Genomic DNA, 26,607 nt, shown 5'->3' with positions numbered 1-26,607 from the left:
TTAGTATATACAAAGTTCAACAATTCTGTATGCCTTAATGGTTTATATGCAATCGAGCGTTACTGAAACAGTGGGCTGAGGTCAAGTTCCTCTCTAGGAAGTTTAGCTGGTAATCTACAATAAATTTAAGCAGTTCAGCGGAGCGCTGTTAGAGATGTCTTTCAGAAGACATGTTAAATCAAGATGACTTCTGCTTTTTTTTTATGGATGTAAAAGATCCTGTGGTACAATTTGCAAAGAGCAAGGACATTATCCCAGTATCTTAGCCAACATTTTATCCCTTGACCAACATCTTTCAAAACTTGACTAATTGTTCGTTTATCTCATTGCTGCTTATGAGCTCACTGTGGCCAATTGGCTACTGTAGTTCTCTATGTAAGAGATTACACTGCAAAAGCAATTCGTTTTGTGAAGTGCTTTGGGATTCTTTTGAGGAAAAGAAATAAAAAGCTGTGAAAATTATTAGATATTAATGCAAATACGTTCTAAACAAATTTGACTTTTAGCGAACCTTCTGGATTTTTCATTTGAAAAGCCAAGTTGAACAGGGAAAGCACTAATCCAGGAATAAGAACAATGCAACATCCAGGAGAAATAGTTGTTTAAATAGTAATGCGTTCTTGCGTTTGATTTTGTTCTTTTTTGTTTTTCCAGGCACTGTTCAAAGCTTTGGGTCTCAATGAGAATGATTACAAGTTTGGTCTAACCAAAGTCTTTTTCAGACCTGGCAAGGTAATGAAACTCAACATTTAATGAATACTGTTTCCTGCTTCAGGACACCGAATTAAAAAAATCAATTTTTTTAAAAATTGAGACAAGAGGAGGATAATATGCTGGAAGGAACACAATGAAATTGAGTTGAACTGAGGAAGTGGTTATTTTACAGGCAGAGAGCATTCAGGGCATGATTGGATGGCTGATCTGGATGTGTAGGAAGTACAAGACTCCCTTTAGAGTGTGCATCACACTCAAACCGTACTTTGCATTGGAGACTGTTGGAAATGATGACACCTTTAAAGGCACCAATTGGAAGAGGAACACACAAAGGAGATCAGCAGAGGAGAAATAGTTATTCTGGAATATTGCATTGTTAGTAAGATAGATGGTCATCTTTGGAACTGTCATTAGTTCAGCATCACGTGTTTCCTACCTGATCCCAGAGTAAAGGACATGACAGAGTGAGTAATGAATGTTTTACCGGTTGAAGGGAATATGCAAGATATCCTAGTACACAACAGTATCAATGCAAAATGGGGAGAGTATGCATTGAGGTCTGATTGTCAGGTTTTTTGAAAATTAGAAAATGTTTGAAACTAGGTTGTAACCTCTGATGTTCCATTCAGAAATGCTCAGATATTGAAGCAGTCCATGTCCATCAACCTGGCCTTGGACAATATTTGGACTTGACTACCTCAAGTGCCAAACAATGATCATCTCCAACAAGAGATGATCAGCCTTCTAAGTATTGTGGATACAAGAATAGGTCAGAGGCTGGGATTTCTGTAGTGAGTGCAGTGGTTATGCCTATGACACGTGGACCATAGGGGTTCGAGAGAAGGGCTTTTGCCCGAAATGTCGATTTTGCTGTTTCTCGGATGCTGCCTGACCTGCTGTGCTTTTCCAGCGCCACTCTAGTCTTGACATTAGCCTTCAATGGGCAATTTGCAATAATGACCTTCCGAGCAATGTGCGAATTCAATGAATGAATAAGAAAATACTGTCTTGAACACTAGTATTTTTTTTTTGGGGTCTCCAGGGCCCATGCTAGCTTTACCACATTTTAGGAGGGTTTTAAACTATGTAGAACTACTGTCTTGTACACAAACTAGTTTATGAATCTTTTCTTTGACTAAACGTAAAGTTGTGATTGGTAAGAGTGCTTTTTACACGGCAAATTATGATGATCGGCAATATATGAAGTGGAAGGGGCATGAAAGCAAATTCTAAAGTAACTAAGAAATTTTGTAGAAATAATGATTTGGAGTTAATGGGGACAGATCCATTATATGCATTTAATTCGATAATTCTTTACAAGCGCTGCGTAGTTGGTAAAATGGCTGCTTTGTGTTGTTCAATTTAATTATTCTATTGTATAAAAAATCTCCTAAATCTTCCTTTCACTTTGATTAAAGGTTTATTGAATTCTCGTGATCTACATTAGGGAGGCACTAATAGAAATAATATAATGTCACTGCAATGCAGATCAATTAGTCAAAATGAAGGATCACCTTGATGGAGCACAGTCATTTGAAAGATTGTGAACCCTTCATCAAATCGCAGTCCTATTTGACAGCTCCTGCACCTGCTTTTATCTGAATTGTTTGTTGTTCAGTTTGCAGAGTTTGATCAGATCATGAAGTCTGACCCAGAGCATCTATCAGTGTTGATGTCACGAGTGAATCACTGGCTTATTTGCAGCCGTTGGAAGAAGATTCAGTGGTGTGCACTGTCTGTCATTAAATGTAAGTTGAAGTGTAATGTCATGCTCTTTGTGGATCCTTTTTTTTTGTCGCTATTTCTCCACATCACATTCGCAGTACATGTAAAATATGTTTATTTAGATGTTGAAATGAGCAATAATCCATTGAGTAGATGTGAAATAGGTCATTCTGAGGATGTTGGTGTTCCTGGAAAAAAGGCATTTATTCCCTATCCCTATTTATCCTTGATGGTAGTTTGTTTTTCTTCAAACCACTGCAATATTAGATGCTGTACAGTGCTACCAGGTAGGGAGCTCCACAAATCTACCTCTGTGTGTTCGAGCCCCAGTGATGTGACTTAAAGATAATTGTATTCACTACACATCTCCCCTTTCAGTTTAGAGGTCATGAGTTGAGAGCTGCTTAACTATGGCAGCTTTGATGTGTGGTGATGGATGGAGTGAACATTTTCAAAGTGATTGTTAGGGTGCCGATTAAGTGTACTATTCTGTCCTGAATGGTATCAAGCTTATAGGCAGCATAGTGGCTTGATGGTTAGCGCTGCTGCCTCACAGTACCAGGGACCTAGCTTTGACTCCACCCTCAAGTGACTGTCTATGTGGAATTTGCATTTTCTCTCTCTGAATTTCCTCCTACCGTCCAAAGATTTGCAGATTAGATGAATTTGCCATGCTAAACTGTCCAGTGTCCGGGAATGGGTAGGCTAGGTAGATTATCCATGGGGAATGCAGGGTTACAGGGATAGGGTGGCGGGGGTTTCCTCCAAAGGGTCAGGATGGGCAGAACCGCCTGCTTCTACACTATCGGAATTCTGTGATTTTGTTTTGAAGCTGGTTGAAATATGCTGTAGCTACGTGTTCCCAGGCAAGCTGTGGAACTTGTTCCATTACACATCTGACTTGAGCCTCAATCTAAGTTCTTTATGGTTTGTAAGAATCAAGGAAGTTTCAGTAATTTCTCAGCATCAACAACTTTTCTCTCTTCCTCAAAACATTATATTGCAGTTCATTTTTTTCACACTTCTACAGTGAGGCAAGGAATATTAATGGTGCATAAACAAACATAGGCAATTTGGGCACATAAATGACTATTCCTAACTTGGTTAAGTACCTTTTTTGAAACTTTGAATCGCAGGTCACTTGCTGTATCATTGGAATATTTTACCATTTTTTTTTCACACTGATCACTCTTTCATCTCTCTAGGACTAATCCTGTGCTGGAGCATCTAGGCTACTGGTAGTTAAAATTGTTTCATGTACCCTAATTTCGATTGAGTTACTTTTCGTGTAGCCTTACGAACATTTCTTTTTTAACTACTCATCTAATTGTTAGTTGTTTTGTAAATTATTCTAAATAATATTCTAAATATGTCTATATTTCTAAGTTACCATTGAAGTGGTTAAGGAGCTTGTGTGTTGGAGCATGTATACTTTGGAAGAAATATGCCAACAAGTAAGCTTGACTCCAGGACTTGATCACTAAGTTAGAACCCCCATTTCCCAACATCCATCGCCCAACTTAGACAGCAGCTCCACTTCTCGACCCCTCTCCTTGATTCACTTCTCATTCATCCGTTTTCCCAACCAGCTTCCCCTCTTCTCCTACGTTTATACCCTGACAACCCTTTTACTCAAATACCAACCGACCCGTCTAGAACCAAGATGGAGGTCTGTAAATGGTCTATGTATGCAGAGTATGTTGATAGCTGTTTACATAATTTATTTCTGCAGTGAAGAACAAGATGAAGTACCGAGCTGTTTCTTGCATTAAGATGCAGAAAACTGTCCGCATGTGGTTATGCAAGAGAAAATATAAACCGCGGTAAGTGCTGCTGGTGTTAGTTCACTTTTTAAGTAGTTTTAGGAGTAATTTGGGTCAATTGCCCTGGTCTCCTCATAGCTGCTGACTGGGATGGAATTGTTTGTAAATCTATCAGCAGTTCCTCTTAGTGACATGCCCAAAGGAAAGTATTAAAAAGAAAAGCAAAACATTGTAGTTATAAAGGTAAACATAACTTCCTTTAAAGCTCATGAATTATAGTATGTCACTGCCTTTTAGTTGCATCCCAGGTCTTCAATTAACAAGGCAACAGTTAGAAGAAGTTTGTTCTTGTTCAGTGTGTTGTTATTCCAATGTGCTTTATGGTCATGTTACAACCATTATCATTACATCTTACATAATACGTGTTTGGCCTTGGTGAGAAATTAGCTGTATAAATGACTCCACACATTGCTGTTGCTTTTGGGCCCTGTTTCATTACATCTTAGTCTCCAGAATTCTATTCAAGTCTACCTCCTGTTCAAGTTCTCTTTTAATTCCACTGGTTTTGGAGCTCATGAATGTGTTGTTCAAGCTAGCATTAGGAATATTTTTGTTGTTGATTATAATTGAGTTTTCTTGCCTACAGCATTGATGGCCTGGTGAAGGTGAAATCACTCAAGCAGCGAGTGAATAGAATGACTGAGGTGGTGAAGGCCCTGAGGGAGGGCAAGGCTGAGATGAGTAAACAAGTCCAGGATCTGGATTCATCAATTAATGCTCTTGTGATTAAAATTAAGGTAAGTGATGGAATAAATCTGCTTGAAAAGAACTTCTAAATGGTCTATATGTTGTTTTAGTACTCTCAGTACTGAAAGGAGAGGATGGCCTGTCAGAGTATATGCGTTTTTGTCATATGGATTGAGGATCTACTGTGCAGTAATCCTGGTAAAGCTTGTATGCAAGCTGAGGATGTAACCAAATTGAAACAGATGTATTGAGAGTGAATATTATAAAGGCAGTGTTGTTCAGTTAGTTCCTCCGCACCACCTCTTCAACTCTGCACTCCCCTCCTTTTATATAAACAAGTATATTTGAGCTGACCCAATGGCTCAGAGAATTTTCTTTAGAAATCCAATTGTTAAATTGGACTGAATCAACCAATGTTTGTCTATAACAGGCCTTGTCTTCCTCCATTCTGTAATGTTAAACTCTGTAGACAAGTGTGTGTTTCTTACCCTTAATTTTTTTTCCACTGACCTCAGCTGTTCCAGTGCTGTTAGTATGTCTGCACGTTGCCCAAGTGATCCTGGTCTCAGTGACTGGTGGAATGCTTTTGGATTATGGGAATACATCAAACTTCCTTCCTTTTGCCACCAAGTAATATCAAAACAAAAGTGTGTTGAGGGGGTGCAGACCACTCCACAGCCTGGTATTTGTCTGCCTTTGTATTTTGTGCAAAATTTCAGGTTTTTCTCGCTCCTTTTTGCTTTCCTCAGTCGCTTCAATGTCTACAGAACTTTAACAAATCACTTCTATGAAAATGGTCAAAGAATAACAAGACAAGGGTGTCAGGGTCTTAAGAAGATGGATACTCTAGACTTGTAGCCACCCAACTCTGAATTAATGGTATCTGTGCTTGGGTATCTGATCTGAACATTACGTGAGTAAATGCAATGACATCAGTCTGTCTCTCGTTCTCTTTACTTTCCACAGAACGTTGCAATGACCAGAGATCAAATTGATCAGGCGTATGTTGCCCTAGTCAAACGATCAGAACAACTTCTCAGCACACTGCAGAAGAAGAAACAAGAGGAGGAAGAAGCTGAGCGACTGCGAGTCATCCAGGAGGAAATGGAGCGAGAACAGAAACGGCATGCTGAGGAGGAGCGTCGACGCAAGCAAGAGGAGGAAGAACGTCGCTTGTAAGTCTGACATGCATGCAGCTGTCTTAAACTGTGCAGATGTCACTGTACAAAACAAAACTGAGGAAATTCTAAGGAAAAATAATCAGTCTTATTAGGACAATAAGGGGAGGTGCTTATGTGGAATGTGGGGCCAAGAAAATCCTCCCAGCTCAATGAAACTCCTGTTTTGAGCAGAGCTGCAGATGTTCTGTTCTGCATTTAACCTGATCTAGGAAGTACTTGTAGCCTTAGAGTCCAGTGACCCTTCTGTTCTGAAGAAGGGTCTCTGGACTCATAATGTTAATCTGCTTTCTCTCCATAGATTCTGCTAGACCTGCTGAGTTTTCCCAGCAATTTCTGTTTTTGTTTCTGATTTTCAATATCTGCAGTTTTATTTTGTATTTGTAGCTTGTTGAGTCACTACGCTGTAATAAATTTGGTTCTACCTCTCTCACTTAATATTTTTATGTATTCTTGGCAATGTAAGAATTTTTTGCCCAACCCTTATTTGCCTTTGGTATTGAGTTGCTGTTTTTCACAGTGCTGTTTGAAAAGAAGTTCTAGGATTTTAGTCCAGAAACTGTGAAAGAACAAGGAGTGTCTTTTTTTGGTAATTTAGAGCAGAGGGGTTGGAAGCTAGGGCAGTTGCATGCTCCTCTTGCAGGATATGGGAGGTAAGGGTCACCACTAGTGTCCCTGCTGACTTCACCTGCGAGATGTGCACCCAACTCCAACTTGTCACAGACCGCATTAGGGAACTGGAGCTGGATGAAATTCAGATCATTTGGGAGGCTGAGGGGGTGATAGGGAAGTAGTCACATCTAAGTTAGAGGATAAAGGTGACTGTCTGTCTGTCCCTCTGTCTGGAGAGGGAAAGAGAATAGGCAGACAGTGCAGAGATCCCCTGTGGCCATTCCCATCAATAATAATTTGACCACTTTGGATACTGTTGGAGACAACCTAGCAGGGGAGAATCACAGCAGCCAGGTCTCTGCCACTGAGCCTGGCTCTGTGGCTTCAAAGGGAAGGAGGGAAAATGGGAGAGCAATAGTGTTAGGAGATTCAATGGTTGGAGGAGCAGACAGGAGGTTCTGTGGTCGCAAATAAGTCTCCCAGATGGTATGTTACCTCCTGGGTGCCAGGGTCAGGGATGTCTCTGATTAAGTCTGCAGGATTCTTAAGGGGGAGGGTGAGCAACCAGAAGTCGTGATACACTTCTGTACCATGACACAGCCAGGGAAAGGGATGAGGACCTGAAAAGTGAATATAGAGAGTTAGGTTGGAAGCTAAAAGGCAGGATGAGCAAAGTAGTAATCTCAGGATTGCTACTGGCCACGAGCTAGTGAGGCTAGGAACAGAGAGCCAGTGCAGATGAACACGTGGCTACAGAGCTGGTGTAGGAGGGAGAGCTTCAGATATATAAGTCATTGGGATACCTTCTGGGGAAGATGGGACCAGTACAAGGAGGACGGGTTGCACCTGAACTGGAGGGGTACCAATATCCTGTGTGAGGGGCTTGCTACATCTCTTGGGGAGGGTTTAAACTGGTTTGGCAGGGGAATGGGAACCGAAGCTATGGATCAGCAGATGGGGTAGCTGGTGAACAGGCAGATACTGCGTACAGAGTGTCTGTGAGGAAGGATAGATAGTGGATAGTGCAAAGTTGCAGTAAGTGTGATAGGTTGAAGTGTGTCTATTTTAATGCAAGAAGAGTCAGGAATGAGAGTAATGAACTTAAAGCATGGATTAGTACTTGGAGCTACAATGTTGTGGCCATTATGGAGACTTGGATATCACTTGCAGGAATGGTTGTTGGATGTTCCAGGGTTTAAATAGTTCAAAAGGAATAGGGGAGGAGGTAAGAGGTGGGGAAGTAGCAGTGCTAGTCAGGGATAGTATCGCAGCTGCAGAAAGGGAAGTCATTAATGAGGGTTTGTCTACAGAGTCAGTATAGGTGGAAGTCAGAAACAGGAAAAGAGCAGTCACCTTGAGTTTTCTATAAACTCCCCACTAGAAACAGAGACACAAAGGAGCAGATTGGGAGGCAGATTTTGGAAAGGTGCAGATGTAACCGGGTGGTTCTCATGGCGGATTTCAATTTCTCTAATATTGATTGGAACATTCTTAGTGCAAATAGTTTGAATTGAGAAGATTTTGTCAGGTGTGTCCAGGAAGGATTCCTGACTCTGTGTAGATAGGCTGACTAGAGAGGTTTTGGTGCTTGGCAATGAACCAGGTCAGATGTCTGATCTCTCGGTGGGAGAGCATTTCCGTGATAGTGATCACAGCACCCTGACTTTTACTATAGTCATAGAGGGGGAGAGGAGCAGACGGAATTACAATGCTATTAGACAGGAACAGTCGAGCATAAATTGGGAACAGATTATTTCGAGTTTTGAGAAGATTTGTAGATCAGGTTGAGGTTCTGGATGTCTGTTTACTCATGGAGCTAGAAGGTTCATTTTCAGACATTTCGTCACCATGCTAGGTAACCTCTTCAGTGACCTCCAGACGAAGCATTGCTGATGAAGTCTGCTTTCTATTTATATGTTTGAATTTCTTTGGGTTGGTGATGTCATTTCCTGTGGTGATGTCATTTCCTGTTCTTTTTCTCAGGGGGTGGTAAATCGGGTCCAAGTCAATGTGTGTGTTGATAGAGTTCCGAAAGAACATAACACCCCTGGGCCAGATGGGGTGTATCCAAGTTTACTATGGGAAGTGAGGAAAGAGATTGCTGTGCCTTTGGCAACAATCTTTGCGTCATCACTGTCCACTGGAGTGATTGTCACAGATGGTTTGAAAATGAAAATGTTCCCTTTTTCAAGAAAGGGAATAGGGATAAGCCTGGGAATTAGAGATCAGTCGATATCACACCTGTGGTGAGCTAGTTATTGGAGAGGATTCTGAGAACCAGGATTTATGGGAAAGCGTAGTTTGATTAGAGATGGGCAGCATGGCTTTGAGAGGGGCAGACCATGTCTCTCAAACCTTTTTGAATTCTTTGAGGATGTGACAAAACACATTGTTGAAGGTAGAGCAGTAGATGTATGTGTAGATTTTAGCAAGGCGTTTGATAAGATTCTCCATGGTAGGCTCATTCAGAAAGTAAGGATGCATGGGATACAGGGAAGGTTGGCTGTTTGGATATAGAATTGGCTGGCCATAGAGGACATAAGGTAGTAGTAGTTCAAAAGTATTCAGTCTGGAGCTCGGTAACCAGTAGTGTTCTGCCGGGGTCTGTTCTGGGACCTCTGCTTCTGTGATTTTTATAACTGACTTGGATGAGGAAGTGGAATGGTGGGTTAGCAAGTTTGCTGAGTTGTGCAGAGTGTGGAGGGCTGTTGTAGATTGCACTGGGACATTGACAGGTTGCAGAGCTGGGCTGATAAGTGGCAGATGGAGTTCAACCTAGAAAAGTGTGAACTGATTCATTTTGGAAGGTCAAATTTGAATGCAGAATACAGGGTTAAAGGCAGGATTCTTGACAGTGAGGATAAACAGAGGAATCTTGGGATCCATGTCCATAGGTCCTCAACGTTGCCATCCAAGTTGTTAGTGTTGTTAAAGAACAAAGAAAATTACAGCATAGGAACAGGCCCTTTGGCCCTCCAAGCCTGTGCCAATCCAGTTCCACTATCTAAACTTGTTACCTATTTTCTAAGGACCTGTATCCCTCTGCTCCCTGCCCATTCATGTATCTGTCTAGATGCATCTTAAATGACTCAATTGTGCCCACCTCTACCATCTCCCTGGCAATGTGTTCCAGGCATCCAACACTCTCTGCATAAAGAACTTACCATGCATATCTCTTTAAACTTTTCCCCTCACTTTGAACTCTTGACCCCTAGTAATTAAGTCTCCCACTGTGGGGGGGGGGGGGGGGGGGAAGCTTCTTGCTATCCAACCTGTCTATACCACTCATGATTTTGTAGACCTCAATCAGATCTCCCCTCGACCTCCATCTTTCTAATGAAAATAATCCTAATCTACTCAATCTCTGTTCATTGCTAGCGCCCTCCATACAGGGGAGCATTGTGATGAACCTCCTCTGCACCCTCTCCAAAACATTCACATACTTTTGATAATGTGGTGATCAGAACTGTACACAGTATTCCAAATGTGGCAGAACCCAAGTGCTATACAACTGTAACATGACCTGCCGACTCTTGTAGTCGATACCCCATCTGGCAAGGGAAAGCTTGCGTATGCCGCCTTGAACACTGTATCAACCTGCATTGCCACCTTCAGGGTACAATGGACCTGAATACCCAGATCTTTCTACATCAATTTTACCCAGGACTTTTATGTTTGCAGTGCAGTTCACTCTTGAATTGCATCTTCAAAACTCCATCATCTTGCATTTACCTGGATTGAACTCTATCTGTCACTTTTCTGCCCAGCTCTCCAATCTATCTATATTCTGCTGCATTCTCCAACAGTCCCCTTCACTATCTGCTACTCCACCAATTTTAGTGTCATCTACAAACTTGCTAATTCAACCACCTATATCTTCCTCCAGATCACTTGCGTATATCGCGAACAATAGTGTCCCAAAACTTATCCCTATGGAAACACTACTGGTCACATGTGTCCATTTTGAGAAACTCCCTTCCACAGCTACTCTCTCGTCTGCTGCCCAGCCAGTTCTCTATCCACCTAGCTACTTCACCCTGGAATCCATGAGTATGAAGGCATATGGTGTGTTGACTTTCACTAATGGGGCATTGAGTTTAAAAGCCACGAGGTTATGCTGCAGCTCTATAAAGCCCCGGTTAGACCACACTTGCAATGTTATTTTCAGTTCTGGTCGCCTCATTATAGGAAGGATGTGGAAACATTTAGAGAGGGTGCAGAGGAGATTTACCAGGATGCTTCCTGGACTGGAGGGTATGTCTTATGAAGAAAGCTTAGGTGAGCTTGGGCTTTTCTCATTGGAGCAAAGGAGGATGAGAGATGACTTGGTGGTGTACAAGCTAATGAGAGGCATAGTTAGAGTGAATAGCTAGAGACTTTTTTCCCATGGCGGAAATAGCTATGATGACTGGGCTTAATTTCAAGGTGATTAGAGGAAAGTTTAGTGGCTATGTCGGAGGTGGATCCTTTACCACCACTGCTAACAGTGTATTCCACACATCTACCAGTCTCTGTGTTGAGTCAGATATATTAGGGACATCTAAGCGACTCTTGGACAGTAAATGGATGATAGTAAAATATAGTGTACGTAGGTTAGTTTGATCTTAGTGTAGGATAAAAGGTCGGCATAACATCGAGGGCCTAAGAGCCTGTGCTGTGCCATACTGTTCTACGTTATGTAATTTAACTTTACGTGGTGTTTGCTTGAGAATCTGCTGGTGGCATTGTACCTATTATTCCACTCTTGTTCTTCAAGAGTTTTTTTAAAAAAAAATGTTCATTTGGGTGTAGCTAGCTGGGCCAGCACTTATTGCCATTCTTAATTGCCCCGAAGGCAGTTAAGTGTCAAACACGTTGTCTATCAGGAGTCACACATTGGATGATCATATAAGAATGGCATATTTTGTTCCCTAAACATTCGTGAATGAGATTAGTTTTTATGATGATTGACTGTGGTTATATTGTTTTTGTAAGGCCAGCTTTTTATTCAAGATTCTTACTCCTTTCAAATTTCACCATTTGCCTTGGTTTTGAATCCATGTCCTTTAGACCATAGCCTGGAGTTCTGGATTACTATCTAGTGACATTGTCCTGGCTGGTGTTGGAGTTGAAACGTTCATGTATTGGGGAAGTTGTACTCATCTAGGCAAATGTAGCATATTCCATCATACAGACTTATGCCTTGTAGATGGTGAACGGACTGGAGGTGAGTTACTCGCTATGGATTTCCCAGGCTATGTTTTGCAGAGGAATAAGTGCTATTTTCCGGGTCTATAGATTCAAAGAAGCAAAAAAAGCCTTTAGTAGAGTGATATGCTCTTCTTGTCAGATATGGAGTATAGAGAGAGTTTACGTGTTACTGAGGATTATATCCTCAGTTTGCCATTGTGAATCCTATCTGATCCAATGGATCAGTTGGAGAGACAGTGAGAGGCAATGAGGAATTTATAAGAACAAGGGGATGTGATGGATGGCAGTTATAGGAAGGGTGGGTGGGGGAGGGGGGAAGTCTCAGATGCAGTCACATAGTGGATTAACTCCAAGAAAGGTAAGAGAGGTAGGCAGCTAGTTCTGTGGCTATCCCCATTTCAAACAAGTATGGTATTTTGGAAAATTTTGGGGGGTTATGGATTCTCTGGAACGTAGCATGAACAGCCAAGTTCCTGATCTTGAGACTGGCTGTAATGTAATGAGAGGTACGTTGGGTTCCAAGCGATTGATTGTGTTAGGGGACTAAAATCAACAAGGTAAAAACAATGACTGCAGATGCTGAAAACCAAATACTGGATTAGTGGTGCTGGAAGAGCACAGCAGTTCAGGCAGCGTCCAACGAGCAGCGAAATCAACATTTCGGGCAAAAGCCCTTCATCAGGAATAAAGGTACAGACAGATGTTTCTGTGGCCAGCAGCGAAAAATCAGAATGGTGTGTTGCTTCCCTGGTGCCAGGATCAAGGATGTCTCAGAGCGGGTGCAGAATGTTCTCAAGGGGGAGCAGGGCCATCAGGAGGTCATTGTTGGTTCCAATGTGGACAATGTAGGAAGGGAAGAGGTTGAGATTCTGAAGGGAGATCAGAGAGTTAGGCAGGAATTTAAAAAGGAGGTCCTCGAGTAGTTTTATCTGGATTACTCCCAGTGCTATGAGCTAATGAGGGCAGGATTAGGAGGAAAGAGCAGATGAATGCATGGCTGAGGAGCTGGTGTATGGGAGAAGGATTGGCATTTTTGGATCATTGGAATCTTTTTTTGGGTAGGAGTGACCTGTACAAGAAGGACAGATTGCACCTAAATGGGAAAGGGACTAATTGACTGGCAGGGAGATTTGACAGAGCTGCTCAGGAGGATTTAAACTAGTAAAGTGGGGTGGTGGGACCCAGGGAGATAGTGAAGAAAGAGATCAATCTGAGACTGGTACAGTTGAGAACAAAGGTAAGTCAAATAGTCAGGGCAGGCAGGGACAAGATAGGACTAATAAATTAAACTGCATTTATCTCCGTGCAAGGGGCCTAACAGGGAAGGCAGATGAACTCAGGGCATGGTTAGGAACATGAGACTGGGATATCATAGCAATTACAGAAACATGGCTCAGGGATGGGCAGGACTGGCAGTTTAATGTTCCAGGATACAAATGCTACAGGAAGGATAGAAAGGGAGGCAAGAGAGGAGGGGGAGTGGCATTTTTGATAAAGGATAGCATTACAGCTGTGCTGAGGGAGGATATTCCTAGAAATACATCCAGGGAAGTTATTTGGGTGGAACTGAGAAATAAGAAAGGGATGATCAACCTACTGAGATTGTATTATAGACCCCCTAATAATCAGAGGGAAATTGAGAAACAAAAATTTTGTAAGGAGATCTCAGCTATCTGTAAGAATAATAGGGTGTTTATGGTCAGGGATTTTAACTTTCCAAACATCGACTGGGACTGCCATAGTGTTAAAGGTTGAGATGGAGAGAAATTTGTTAAGTGTGCACAAGAAAGTTTTTCTGATTTCAGTATGTGGATGTACCTACTAGTGCTACTCCCAGGGAGGTAATTGCATTGGAAGTTCTCTATTCTGTCCAACTACAGTTAGTGCTGCTGCAACACGAATTTCCTTTTACAAAGATCTGTGCCATTATTTATATTGTTAGTCCAGTTGAGTTTCTGATCAGTGGTAACATGGGACATTGTTGACATGTTCAACAATGGTAATCTAAGCCATCAGTAACCTGAATACTGTCAAAATCAGAGACTTATGGACATGAGGCATTCAGTGCACATTTACACTCTTTCATTCAGATACCTGAGGTCCATTCAAAGAAGAATTCATGTTAAGTTAGGACTGGATATGCCAATAATTATGGGATATATTTTGTATTATTAGTAAGGTTAAAGGAAAATCAAACAGTGATCTGATATGTACCATTAGAAGGGTGTGTGACCATTGATTCCACAAATATTGATCTATTCAGTGTTTTTTTTAAAAATTTAGTCGATATACGGAGGACATTTCTTATAAAAGGTGAAACAACAAACAAAAATTCTGCAACTGGTTTTGTTGTGAGATGCCTAAAAGTAGACTCTTGTGTGAAACTCCTCAACAATACGTATTCCCAGCAGAATTTCATGTCGTTTTTATTTATTATGATGCTACTCCTGTTGTTCTCTCAATCGCACCTCATTATTGTGTTTAAAACGTTTGACTTAGTCACCTTCCCGTTCTGCTTTCACTAGGAAAGCTGAAATGGAGTTGAAGAGAAAACTAGAGGAGGAGGAGAGGAAGAAAGAAGAGGAAATAAAGCGTTCAATGCAGGTTTGAATTTCATTTTAAATGTGAAAAATGGTAATTATCAGACATTTTTGTTTGTAATCAGGTCGCCAGAAAGACTTTATGGAGTTGATCTGGGGATTCAATGAAAGCAAGTACTAGTTCTATATTTATCCATGGATATTGTCAACAATGTTCCAGCCGAATATGATTGGGTAGAATCTAGAACAAAGAAAATTTACAGCCCAGGAACAGGCCCTTCGCCCCTCCAAGTCTGAACCGATCCAAATTTACTTGTCTAAACCTGTTGGTCAATTCCTAAGCATCTGTGTTCCTCTGCTCCCCACCTACTCATGCATTTATCCTGAAGCATCTTAAGTGAATCTACCATGCCAGCCTCTACCACTTCTGCTGGCAACGCGTTCCAAATGCCCACCACCCTCTGTGTGAAGTACTTGTCACGTGCATCCCCCTTAAACTTTCCACCTCTCACCTTGAAAGCGTGACCTCTTGTTATTGAATCCTTCACCCTGGGAAAAAGCTTGTCTCTATCCACCCTGTTTATACCCTTCATGATTTTATAAACCTCAATCAGCCCCCCCTCCATCTCCTTTTTTCTAATGAAAATAAACCTAACCTACTCAACTTTTCTTCATAGCTAGCACCTTTCATACCAGGCAACATCCTCGTAAACCTTCTCTGCACCCTCTTCAAAGCGTCCACATCCTTTTGGTAACGTGGCTACCAGTACTGTACACAGTATTCTAAATGCGGCCGAACCAATGTCTTGTACAATGTTAACATGCCTTGTCAGCTCTTATACACAATACCCCAGCCAATGAAGGCAAGCATACTACTTGCCTTCTTGACCACTCTATCCACCTGTGCAACAACCTTCAGGGTACAATGGACCTGCACTCCCAGATCTCTCTGCCCATCAACTTTTCCCAAGGCTCTTCCGTTCATTGTATAATTTGCTCTGGAATTTGCTCTAAATGCATCACCTCACATTTGTCTGGATTCAACACCATCTGCCACTTTTCTGCCCAACTCTCCAGTCTATCTATATCCTCCTGTATTCTCTGACTTTCTGCTTTCTGCTACTCCACCAATCTTCATGTCATCTGCAAACTTGCTGGTCATACCAACAGTGCCCTCTTCCAGATCATTTATGTATATTACAAAGAACAGTGGCCCCAGCACTGATCCCTGTGGAACACCACTGGTCACCTTTCTCCATTTCGAGAAACTCCTTTCAGCTACGACTCTGTCTCCTGTTGCTCAACCAGTTCTTTATCCACCTAGCTAGAACACCCTGTTACACCATGTGACTTCACTTTCTCCATTAGCCTACAATGGGGAACCTTATCAAACATCTTACTAAAGTCCATGTATATGACATCAACAGCCCTTCCTTCATCTATCAACTTAGTCACTTCCTTGAAGAACTCTATTAAGTTGTTAAGGCACGATCTCTCCCGCACAAAACCATGTTGCCTATCACTGATAAGCCCATTCTTTTCTAAATATAAATAGATCCTATCCCTTTGTACCTTCTCCAGCAACCTTCCTACCACCAACATCGGGCTCACTGGTCTGTAGTTACCCGGAATATCCCTACTACCCTTCTTGTACAGGGGGTCAACATGAGCAACCCTCTGGCACCTCACCTGTATTTAAGGATGTCACAAAGATCTGTCAGGGCCCCAGCTATTTCCACTCTCTCCTCCCTCAGCAACTGGGATAGATCCCATCTGGTCCTGGGGATTTGTCAACCTTAATAACCTCTAGCCTACCCAACACATCTTCCCTACTTATGTGAATGTGATCCAGACGAATCAAACTTTTATCTCTAATCTCAACATTCTTCATGTTCCTCTACTCCGTGAACACTGATGCAAAGTAATAATTTAAAATCTCACCCATTCTCTCCGGTTCGACACAGCCTTCCTTCATTATCCTTTAGTGGACCAATCCTTTCTCTAGTTACCCACTTGCTGCTTATATAAGAATAAAATGCTTTGGGATTCTCCTTAACTCTGCTCGCTAAAGCTATTTCATGACCCCTTTTAGCCCGCTCGATTCCTCATTTAAGACTTGTCCTACTCTTCTGATATTCTTCCAGGGCCGTTCTGTTCTTAGTTGCCTAGGCCTTATGTACGCTTCCCTTTTCCTCTTGGCTAATCGTACAATTTCTCCTGTCATCCAAGGTTCACGAATCTTGCCCTTCCTATCCTTTGTGTTCAACAGGACATGCCTATCCTGCACTAACTTTAACCTATCTTTGAAAGTCTCCCACATCTCAAATGTGGACTTCCCTTCAAATAGCTGTGTCCAATCCACATTTCCAAGCTCCTGCCTAATTTTGATATAATTGGCCTTGGCCCAGTTTGGTACTCTTCCCTTAGGACCACACTCCTCTTTATCTAAGAGTATTCTAAAACTTACAGAATTGTGGTCACTGTTCCCAAAGAAATCCCCCATCGCAGCTTCTACCACCTGAAGAAGGGCTCATGCCTGAAACGGCGATTCTCCTGCTCCTTGGATGCTGCCTGACCTGCGCTTTTCCAACAACACATTTTCAGCTCGTTCCCCAGTATCAGGTCCAATATGGCCCCTTCCCTCGTCGGACTATTGACATCCTGCTCTAGAAAACTCTCCTGGACGCTTCTTACAAATTCTACCCCATCCAGAGCTCTGACGTTATGTTGGGAAAATTAAAACTCCCATCATCACTACCCTATTGCTTCTACATCTTTCCGTAATTTGTTTACCTATTAGTTCTTCTACCTCACGCTCACTGTTGGGAGGCCTGTAATACAGCTCCACCCATAATACCTCACTACCCAAGACCTCCATAGTGTGCACTTTTAGCACAGCTGTGATATCGTCCTTGACTAGCAATGCAACTTCACCCCCCCCCTTTTACTTCCCTCCCTGTCCTGTCTGAAGCGTCTATATCCTGGAACATTTAGTTGCCAATCATCATGCTCTTCCTTCAACTAAGTCTCTGTGATTGCAATAACGTCATACTCCCAAGCACCAATCCAAGCCCTAAGTTCATCTGTTTTACACACTATATTCCTTGCATTAAAGTAGATGCATTTCATGCCGCCAGTTGTTTTGCGCTCATCTGCTCTCTGCCTACTCTTCCCTTTATTAACGCTATCTTCATGATTCTTACAGTCTCCACCTTGCTGCCTACTTGTTTTCTCTTCTGGTTCCCAGCCCCCTGCCACATTAGTTTAAAACCTCCCCAACAGCAGTAGCAAAAACTCCCCCAAGGACATTGGTTCTGGTCTGGTTCAGATGTACACTGTCCATTTTGTAATAGTCCCACCTTCCCCAGGACCGGTCCCAATGTCCAACAAATCTGAACCCCTCTCTTCTAACATCATCTCTCAAGCCATGTGTTCATCCTGCCTATTTTTTCATTTCAGCTGGCTAGCATGTGGCACTGGTAGTAATCCCAAAATCACTACCTTTTTGAGGTCCTCCTCTTTAGATTAGATTAGATTACATTACAGCGTGGAAACAGGCCCTTTGGCCCAACAAATCCACACTGACCCGCCAAAGCGCAACCCACCCATGCCCCTACATTTACCCCTACATTTACCCCTTAACCTAACACTACGGGCAATTTAGCATGGCCAATTCACCTGACCTGCACATCTTTGTGACTGTGGGAGGAAACGGAGCACCCAGAAGAAACCCACACAGACATGGGGAGAACGTTCAAACTCTACAGTCAGTCGCCTGAGGCGTGAATGGAACCTGGGTCTCAGGCGCTGTGAGGCAGCAATGCTAACCACCGTGCCGCCCATAATTTAACTTCTGTCCTAGCTCCCTGAATTCTTCTTTCAAGACCTCATCTTATTTTCTACTTACGTCATTGGTGCCTATATGCACCAAGACAACTGGCTGTTCACCCTCCCCTTTTAGAATGCTCTGCAGCCGATCAGTGATATCCCTGACCCGAGCAGCTGGGAGGCAACATACCATCCGGGAGTCCTGTTTTCGGCCACAGAACCGCCTATCAACTCCCCTCACAATAGAATCTTCTATGACTATGGCCCTACGAGTCTTTTTCCTGCCCTTCTGAACAGCAGTGCCTGCCATGGTGCCATGATCCTGGCAACTGCTGCCCTCCCCTGGTGAGCCATCTCCCCCAACAGTATTCAAAACGGTATACCTGTTTTGGAGGTAGATGACCGCAGGGGACACCAACACTGCCTTCCTACTCTCTTTCTGCCTTTTGGTCACCCATTCACTATCTCCCTCGGCAATTCTAACCTGCGGTGTGACCAGTTCGCTAAACATGCTATCCTCGACCTCCTCAGCATCGCGGATGCTCCACATTGAGTCCATCCACAGCTCCAGAGCCGTCATGTGGTCAAACAAGAGGTGCAACTGGACACACTTCTTGCAAGTGTAAGGGTCATGAACTTCAGACACGTTCCTAACTCCCACATCAAGCAAGACGCACATGCCATGGGTCTGGGGTCCCCTGCCATTGTAAGCTTAGCTTTATATGAACTAACTAAATCCAAATAATGCACTTAAATATATGAAAAAGAAAAAAAATAAAAGCCTTACCTTAGAGTCTTTTTCTTCCGGTTGGAGGGGGTCAGGAGAGCGATACTACATGTGTAGTATCTCGGGTTTAGCTACTGTCCAAATATAAATTAAGCCCTTACCTTCCTGGCAGCCCTCTCTTCACTCCACCTTCTCTCCTTTCCTTGCCGCTCTGTCAAAATGGAGGCTTGACCCCCGAGGTAAGTCCCTTTTTAAGTGGGAAAACTTACCCTTCCTGACAGCCTTTGCTTCATTCCTCTACTGAATATAGTGATTTGAGGATTGAGTGTGTCAAGGTGTTTACCAATCCTACCAAATCTTTTTAACATTTTAAAGAAATTATTTCCTCTGATGGAAGCATAAAGAATACGAGGGTAGAGGTTGTCGCATTAATGGTTATGGGGTTAAAATTACAGACAGGTCTCTTGGGAACAAAGTTGAGAAGGCTTTTATCTCTCAAATCCGAGCAATCATGAATTCTGTCCTCTGTCGATGGTTAAGAGCTGAGATGAATAGATTTTTGTTAGGTAACTGTAGCAGCCAGTAGGGAGCTAAGCTAAAAAACAGATGTGAGACCCAGATAAGTCACAGTCTAGTAAAATAGAGAAGGCTGGAGGGGCTTAATGACCTTTTTCTTGGTTCTAATGTTTCTATTTTGCTCTGAATTATTAAAGCAGTGTTACTTTGGGCTACTGGAGAATCTTTGTGGCATGGAATTTCCTTCACGATTGCTTTTTTGAAGTTTTGTGGTTTCAAGGCATGAACACAAATTTTTCTTCCTTCAGCCTGCTTTGCAGGATTCTAAAATGGTTTCCCGCATAATCTGCTATTTGAGATATTGTTTTTACAGTGACTGCTAGAGAATATGGACGGTCGAAAGAATAGTTCCTAACCATAGTTTAAATAGTCTGAATGTAGATCGGATGGGTTCTGATGCTAAAAGCCCCAGTACAGAATGAGCCAGTTGAACATAGACAACCCTTCCATTCAAATTACTAGCTAAGTGTTTTTTCAACATACCTTTTCTTCTATTACCCCTTTATTTAGGGTATCTGACATTAATGTACATGGATGCTTCACAATTAATTCACTTTTTATAAAGGGACTAAGCTTGTTTTGGATCCAATTTTTCCACTAAATGAGAAAATAATCTGCTGCTCATCTAAGTCAAATCAACATCAATTTGAAAGCTAAACTCTTGACTCACTAGAAATGTGTTCTCTCCCTTGCCTATTTGTGGAAATGCAATGGTTTTTGGAATAGTAAAATAACTTAGATTCAGAAGAGTAATAAGATCGCAGTAGTTTGGTTTAACATTGTATGAAATTCTTGAGCACTGCAGACTTCCAGTCTTCAAATACAATACCTTGCCATAATATAAACTTGGTTTCAGAGATGGGATCCCATTTTTGACATTGGACATCAGGTTAGGTTGCTGTGAAACAGTCAAATGCCTACTATTGAAGGATATCACTGAAGGACTTGCTCTTCCTTTCCCAGAAGAGATTATGGTTGAGCTAAAGTTGAATTCTCTGTTTAAGTTAATCTCTTTGATGCAGTAGCTATGACACCTGTGGTATGCTGAAGTCTTTCATAATTACTAATATCTTCTGCTTCACATGGTATGCCTTCTGTATTGTAATTTAGCTTCACAAATGTATATAAAGTTGTGTTGTTCCCTTATGCATACAGGCTTATATTGCAGAATTGACAAATCTACAGAAACAACTGGTATAGCTATTTGAACATGACAAAACATCCCAAAACATTTCACAAGACATGAGGAGTCAAAATTCCACTTAAGGAGATGGAAGTTCAGATAGAAAATTCTAAAGCTTTATGGCCTAATCAGCTGAAATGGCAGAGCAATTGAAATCCAGGATGCTTGAGAAACCGGAATTTGTGCAGTTCAGATATTGGAGGGTTTAAGGGCTGGAGGAGACTGTAGAGAAAAAGAAAAGGAAGGCCTTGGAGGGATTTGAAACAAGAAGTGAATTTTAAAACTAATTAAATATTTGAGCATAGGCCAAAGTATGTCAGTGACCATCGAGCTGATAGAGGAACAGAATTTGGTGTGAGTAAGGACGTGGGCTGCAGATGTTTGAATCCCCTCAAGTTGATGAAAAGTAGAATGTGGCATGCAATTGAGGAGGGTCTTGATTATAAGTAACAGGTGTGAATGTGGGTTTGAGCAGCAGATGAGCAAGAGATGTGGGCAAAGTTAGGCAGAGTTTGGAGGTGGTAAAACATTATTTTAGTAATTGAACAGACATAAGGCATGAAACTTCTTTTGGGATAAAATATGGCACCATTCTCTTAGACTGTTGCCTGAGAGACATGTCCTTGACAACAAGGAAGTTGAATCTGGAACTGGGACAAAAACAAATTATGGCTTCACTCTATTCAATGTTTAATCAGACCAAATTTCTGCTCTGATAATCTCGCAACAATCAATAATGCAGAAGTTCTCCCTTGGAACTAAATGGATTTTCCTGAATTTTAGTTAAGGTTATTTCCCTTTCATTTTGATTTAAACCTCAGAAGAATTGTTCTTATGGTGCATTCTGTATAAGGAGAAAGTGAGGACTGCCGATGCTGGGGATCAGAGCTTAAAAATGTGTTGCTGGAAAAGCGCAGCAGGTCAGGCAGCATCAAAGGAGAAGGAGAGTCGACGTTTCGGGCATAAGCCCTTCTTCAGGATTATGCCCGAAACATCGATTCTCCTTCTCCTTAGATGCTGCCTGACCTGCTGCGCTTTTCCAGCAACACATTTTTAAGCTGCATTCTGTAGAAGCCAAGAGAAAAGCTATCTTTCACTCACTCACTCACTCACTGGCAGCACTTCCCATCCTAATAACTACCAAGCCTTTTGGCTTTATTCCCATGACACCTGTGTTGATATTGATTTGCTCAATCCACTTCCTTCCTTCCACTTCAATTATTGCCAGAAAGATTTTCATCCTCTACCACTTCATTGATGTGACCCTGGTTTTTGCTAGATATTCAAAAATCTATCTACTTCCTCATATCCATAATGCTAATGTTATAGGAACAACTTGACATCTGGATTTAGTCAATTGTTGATTTGAAATAAGTGAAATGATTTGGTTAGACTTTAAAGGATGCTGGTGGACCCATCTTTGTCATTTTAAAAGCTTCAAACTGCATGTTCAGTAGATAATTCCCATTTTTGCTTTTTAACATTCTTGTCAGTAACGACAATGAATAACTTCACCACTATCAAGGTCTACACAGCTAGGTGTTTTAATTTAAGTGGCCTGATTAATACCTTTGTGCTTTGCAGGCTGCCTTGGAGGCTCAGCTCGCCACAGAGCGTGAGGAAGAAGCTCATAAGCAGGCCCTGCTTGAACAAGAGCGGCGTGACCGGGAACTTGCCATGAGGATTGCAAGAAGTGAGTCTGAGCTCATTTATGATGAATCCCCAATGGACACAGGAATTAAGAGGTAGGGGTTTAAAAGTATTTTAAAATCCCTTCCATTATTTTTGTCCCCTGATTCATCTCCCTGTTTGTGCTGCAAGTGTAATAATAAATGTCTTTTCTTTCACAGTGTTGAAGTTAAACAAATCCGTCCAGTTGCAGTTGCTGCTAAGTATGGATATGTAACCTGTATTTCTATTTTGCACATTTAGTAAATCATGCTGTATATTAATTCTAGAGTTCCTCCATACAGATTCAAAGAATTTCGCAATTAATAAATCCAGATGATTTTATTCAGATTTTTAATCAGAATTTTTGCATGAATTTGGAGATTAATTTTAGTCTGAAAAAAGTAAAACTAATAGAACACCAATAAAATGCATGTACAGAGTTACCGCAAGCTGTGTGCTAGTCGGAAGGTGTGAAGTTTATGTGCCTAGCAGAGTCTAACTAAAGTGTGTTCTATTTCCAGATCTGATGGACCACAATCCAAAATGACAATGTATGAGTTTTCAGTTATTATTCTTGTTTTATTTGCAATTTTGGGCATTGGTGATGGAGATTTGTTGACTGTGATTATGGTGACGGTACATTGGTCTGCTCTCTTTTGACTTTCAACAAAACAGCTAAAACTACACTTAATTATTCTGAACCTGATTGTTCCGGTTCATCACTTTTTCATTGATTGTTGCTCGTCTATTTCCTTGCTGTATCAGTGGGAATGATGATGGTTTATAACTACTGAATCTCCAAATCAGATTAGATTATTTTTCTTCAGACCTAATTGCTACCAGTTCCTAGTGAGTGTTGCTAAATATTACAGACGTTGGGCAAACTAGCACTAAATTTAGACTGCATGAATGGTAGACTGCTGGTGGGAGAGATGGAGAAGTCTCATGCTAGTGTACTAGACAGTACTCTGATTAATGTTGGGCTACAGTATATTATTGCGATTTAATGAATGAACATTTACTAGTTATCACCTTCCTATAACTAACCTTTGGTCTGGTTGATGTTAATGCATCTGCAATAGAAAGTTTTCCACTGATGAGACAGATAAAACTGTTGGATTCATAAAGTTTTGTCATGGATTTTGCCCCCACCAGTGGTCCAAATTCTAAGATTGTCACACATGCTTCCAGTTTTATGGATGCATCAGCAATACCTTCTAGGCAGTTTTTTCAGAAAAGCATGATTTGACAAAGGTGATTTGCATTCCTTTGTCCAGCCCAGTCTAAGGGTAAAGATAAAGTTGCTATAATGTTAATAGACCATAGGATTGCGTGCTCTCATTAGAGAGCTAACTGGTGGTACGTTTACTTGAGGGTCACTCATCACGTCCTGGGCCAGTGTAGTAACTGAACCTATGCTATAGGCATAACTTTGCATCGCAAGCCAGCCATGTAGTCAACTGAGCCAACTTACATTAACTCCATTCCCCCCCCCCCACCGCCGAGTAAAATTGAAAAAGAGGGAAGATATATTACAGATAGTGAGAAGCTAAGAATGGGCATGAGGAACATACTCAGCAGTTCTGGCACGTCAGTGGAAACACAAACTTAGCTTCAGGTTCAAACCTTTCATTTGAATAAAATTCAAATTAATTTATGTGTAAAGCTGTGCTTTTCCTGCTGTAACCTAATGGAAACCTGGCAGGTCTCAATTTCTGTATACACATTTATAATGAAAACCACCATATACACATGACAACCTAAAATGTACGTGGCATTTTAAAGTGGCAGGAAGGTAATTGAAGATAGGTTTCGGGAAGTGCTTCTGTTGTAAATTTGAACATAAGAGTTTATATATAGATACCAAAATAAGCAGAGATTGCATAACTTTAAAACTGGGCATTGAATTATGTGACTTATGGTACAGTGGCAGTGTACACACCTCTGGGCCAGAAGGTGTGGGTTTAAGTCCGACCTCAGGTTGTGTGATTGCCATGGAAGTTTGTCAGAATACACCGAAACAAGTTAAATTATGTTTGGATTTACAGCTTCCAGTATCCAGGCAAGCTAACTTGTCCATTAGCTGCATTAATATTTTGAGAAAGCCTTGTGGCCTGATCTCTCAATGATTTCCTAACGAATGTCCCTCTCTCAAAGTATTTCTCCATGGTAACAAGGATTACATAGGCCTTGTATATGAGTAGAAATGCTGATTAGCTCTTGAGACCCCTGCTCAATTCTCTGTTGAAAATAATAACTGGAATGTTTAAAGTGGAACAGTTTACAAATTGGAATTTTTAATAGCTCCTTGGGACTTTGAGATCAGCTGTTTGGCCATTGTAAGCACAGATGTTGCTGCTGTTGTCTCCAAGTGTGAACATGTCAAGCCCTCTTAGCACAACAGTCTGAGCCTTCCTTTAAACTTTGAACCGCATTATAACCTAAACTTCTGCACAGGTCACCTAACCATCTTCATTTTAATCAAAACTAAAAGCAGTCCTAAAATACTGTAAGTCCATACATGAGATATTTATGACTGAAATGCTATTTGTAATATTGCAGAATAAATAATAAAAATGAAATCATTTGAATCCTTCAGATGACCTTACCATGTTGCCTTAATTCTGACTTTTTTAATACTAATTTTTTAATCTCACACTTTTTTTCTTTCTATTTAATGTATTTTATATTAACTAAACATTTCTCTAAGATACACTAAGCTTATCGTCCATCTTTGTTTCCTTTGTCTTGAAACTTCCAGTTTGGATATTTCATCAGGGGTTTTCGTTGGTTGGAAATTTGAAAAGGTGTTTTCCAAATAGCTGGAATTCTATTTTGTAAATTCTTGATTGTTTGCATCTATAACTTACTCACTCGCATCTGAATCTGGAAGGATTGCTGTGAATTAATTTGCAGTCTGAGGATTAGAATTCCAATGGAGTATCAAATGATTCATATTCGTTTGAAAAAATGCAGCTGTGGAGAAATGTAACCTTTGTTCTATTTGTAAGGCTATCCCTAACTCTCTACATATAATGCTATTATGGAGGTAACCAGAGAGTCACTGATTTGTTTAATTGAAACATGTTTTTCAGAAAATCTTAATTTTGTTCAGATGAACTCTTGTCCTTCATCATAGCTTTGCTTTCCTTCCAGGTTTATAATGAGAGGTTTTAGAAATCAAACTCAGGGCAGTCCATAATATGTAAAAGGGGGTGACACTGATTTAAACATCAAAGGGTGCTTGTGTGTCATGTGTACAGAAGCCAGCTGCTCTACAGAAGGATGCATAATCTGTTATACCACTGCCTCACTTTGTTAAAATGGTGTAAAAATAATAAGAACTGTACTGCCAGCTTTCCTGCTGCTTACAAACATCATGGATTTTGTAAAGATATTGTCTCTTCTCTCTCCATTCTCAGCATGTGTGTACAGAAGTTGTCTGGGCCATCTGTATGAGTGACTTATCATCATTTGCCTTCATACATATCTAATTATTAACATTCTCCTATCTGCTGTTAATGTCAACTCATCTTAAATACTTTCCCAGAAATGTGATGATTCTGAATCCTCTATCAATTACTTATAAACATGCTTGTTTATGTTACAGGGAAGAAATGGCCAAAGAAATGTCAGATTATCTGGCTAGGTAGGTAACATCTTGTTGCTTAAAACATGCATTGAGATACCAACAGCTCATGTAAAATCACATACGCATGCACATTTTCATAGCAAATTTTGATAAGGCCACTGTCTATAATTGGAATCAACATATTACTTGGGCTGGGGCTCTTGGCAGATAGTGCAGATGCATCTGCACTATCAGTTAATTAATTGTACAGCTTTGTATTGTTGCTCACTGTTAGTTACAAAGGATAATATGATGCAGTGCCTCTCTTAGGAGTTGGGTTAAATGGATGCTGGATTAATTTTTGAAGATTTTGTTCTCCCCAAAACCTAATTTGCAAAGCTCTAGCTGCTTTAATGAAAATGGTAACAAAAAGATTTTCAATTAATATAACACTGTGCACAGTATCAACAACTTCTTGTACAGGAGCTTGAGCTCATGCTGATGAGACAGACTGTTGAGCAATCCACTTTCTCCATGATAAGAAAATTGGTTTGCAGTTTATGACAACAGAATACAAATTTG

At 41.1% G+C, this 26,607-nt stretch overlaps 1 protein-coding gene across 7 annotated transcripts in view; it reads left to right on the top strand.

The window, feature by feature from the left end:
* The window catches only part of myo6a (myosin VIa), a 256,768-nt gene that overhangs the window by 210,439 nt on the left and 19,722 nt on the right, over nucleotides 1–26,607 (top strand). For 6 of the 7 annotated variants that reach the window (XM_072581145.1, XM_072581147.1, XM_072581149.1 and 3 more), the window contains 10 exons: nucleotides 655–732; nucleotides 2,333–2,462; nucleotides 4,172–4,262; nucleotides 4,849–4,999; nucleotides 5,916–6,124; nucleotides 14,455–14,533; nucleotides 22,368–22,528; nucleotides 22,634–22,675; nucleotides 22,976–23,005; nucleotides 26,065–26,103. In XM_072581145.1, the coding sequence (XP_072437246.1) occupies nucleotides 655–732; nucleotides 2,333–2,462; nucleotides 4,172–4,262; nucleotides 4,849–4,999; nucleotides 5,916–6,124; nucleotides 14,455–14,533; nucleotides 22,368–22,528; nucleotides 22,634–22,675; nucleotides 22,976–23,005; nucleotides 26,065–26,103 (1,010 nt within the window). The remainder of the gene's footprint in view (nucleotides 1–654; nucleotides 733–2,332; nucleotides 2,463–4,171; nucleotides 4,263–4,848; nucleotides 5,000–5,915; nucleotides 6,125–14,454; nucleotides 14,534–22,367; nucleotides 22,529–22,633; nucleotides 22,676–22,975; nucleotides 23,006–26,064; nucleotides 26,104–26,607) is intronic. The other variant, XM_072581151.1, reaches the window with a different exon arrangement.

Source organism: Chiloscyllium punctatum, chromosome 11 (assembly GCF_047496795.1).
Source record: "Chiloscyllium punctatum isolate Juve2018m chromosome 11, sChiPun1.3, whole genome shotgun sequence".
NCBI lineage: Eukaryota > Metazoa > Chordata > Chondrichthyes > Orectolobiformes > Hemiscylliidae > Chiloscyllium > Chiloscyllium punctatum.
Note: the sequence above shows the minus strand (reverse complement) of the source record. Positions and strands in the feature narration are given on the sequence as shown.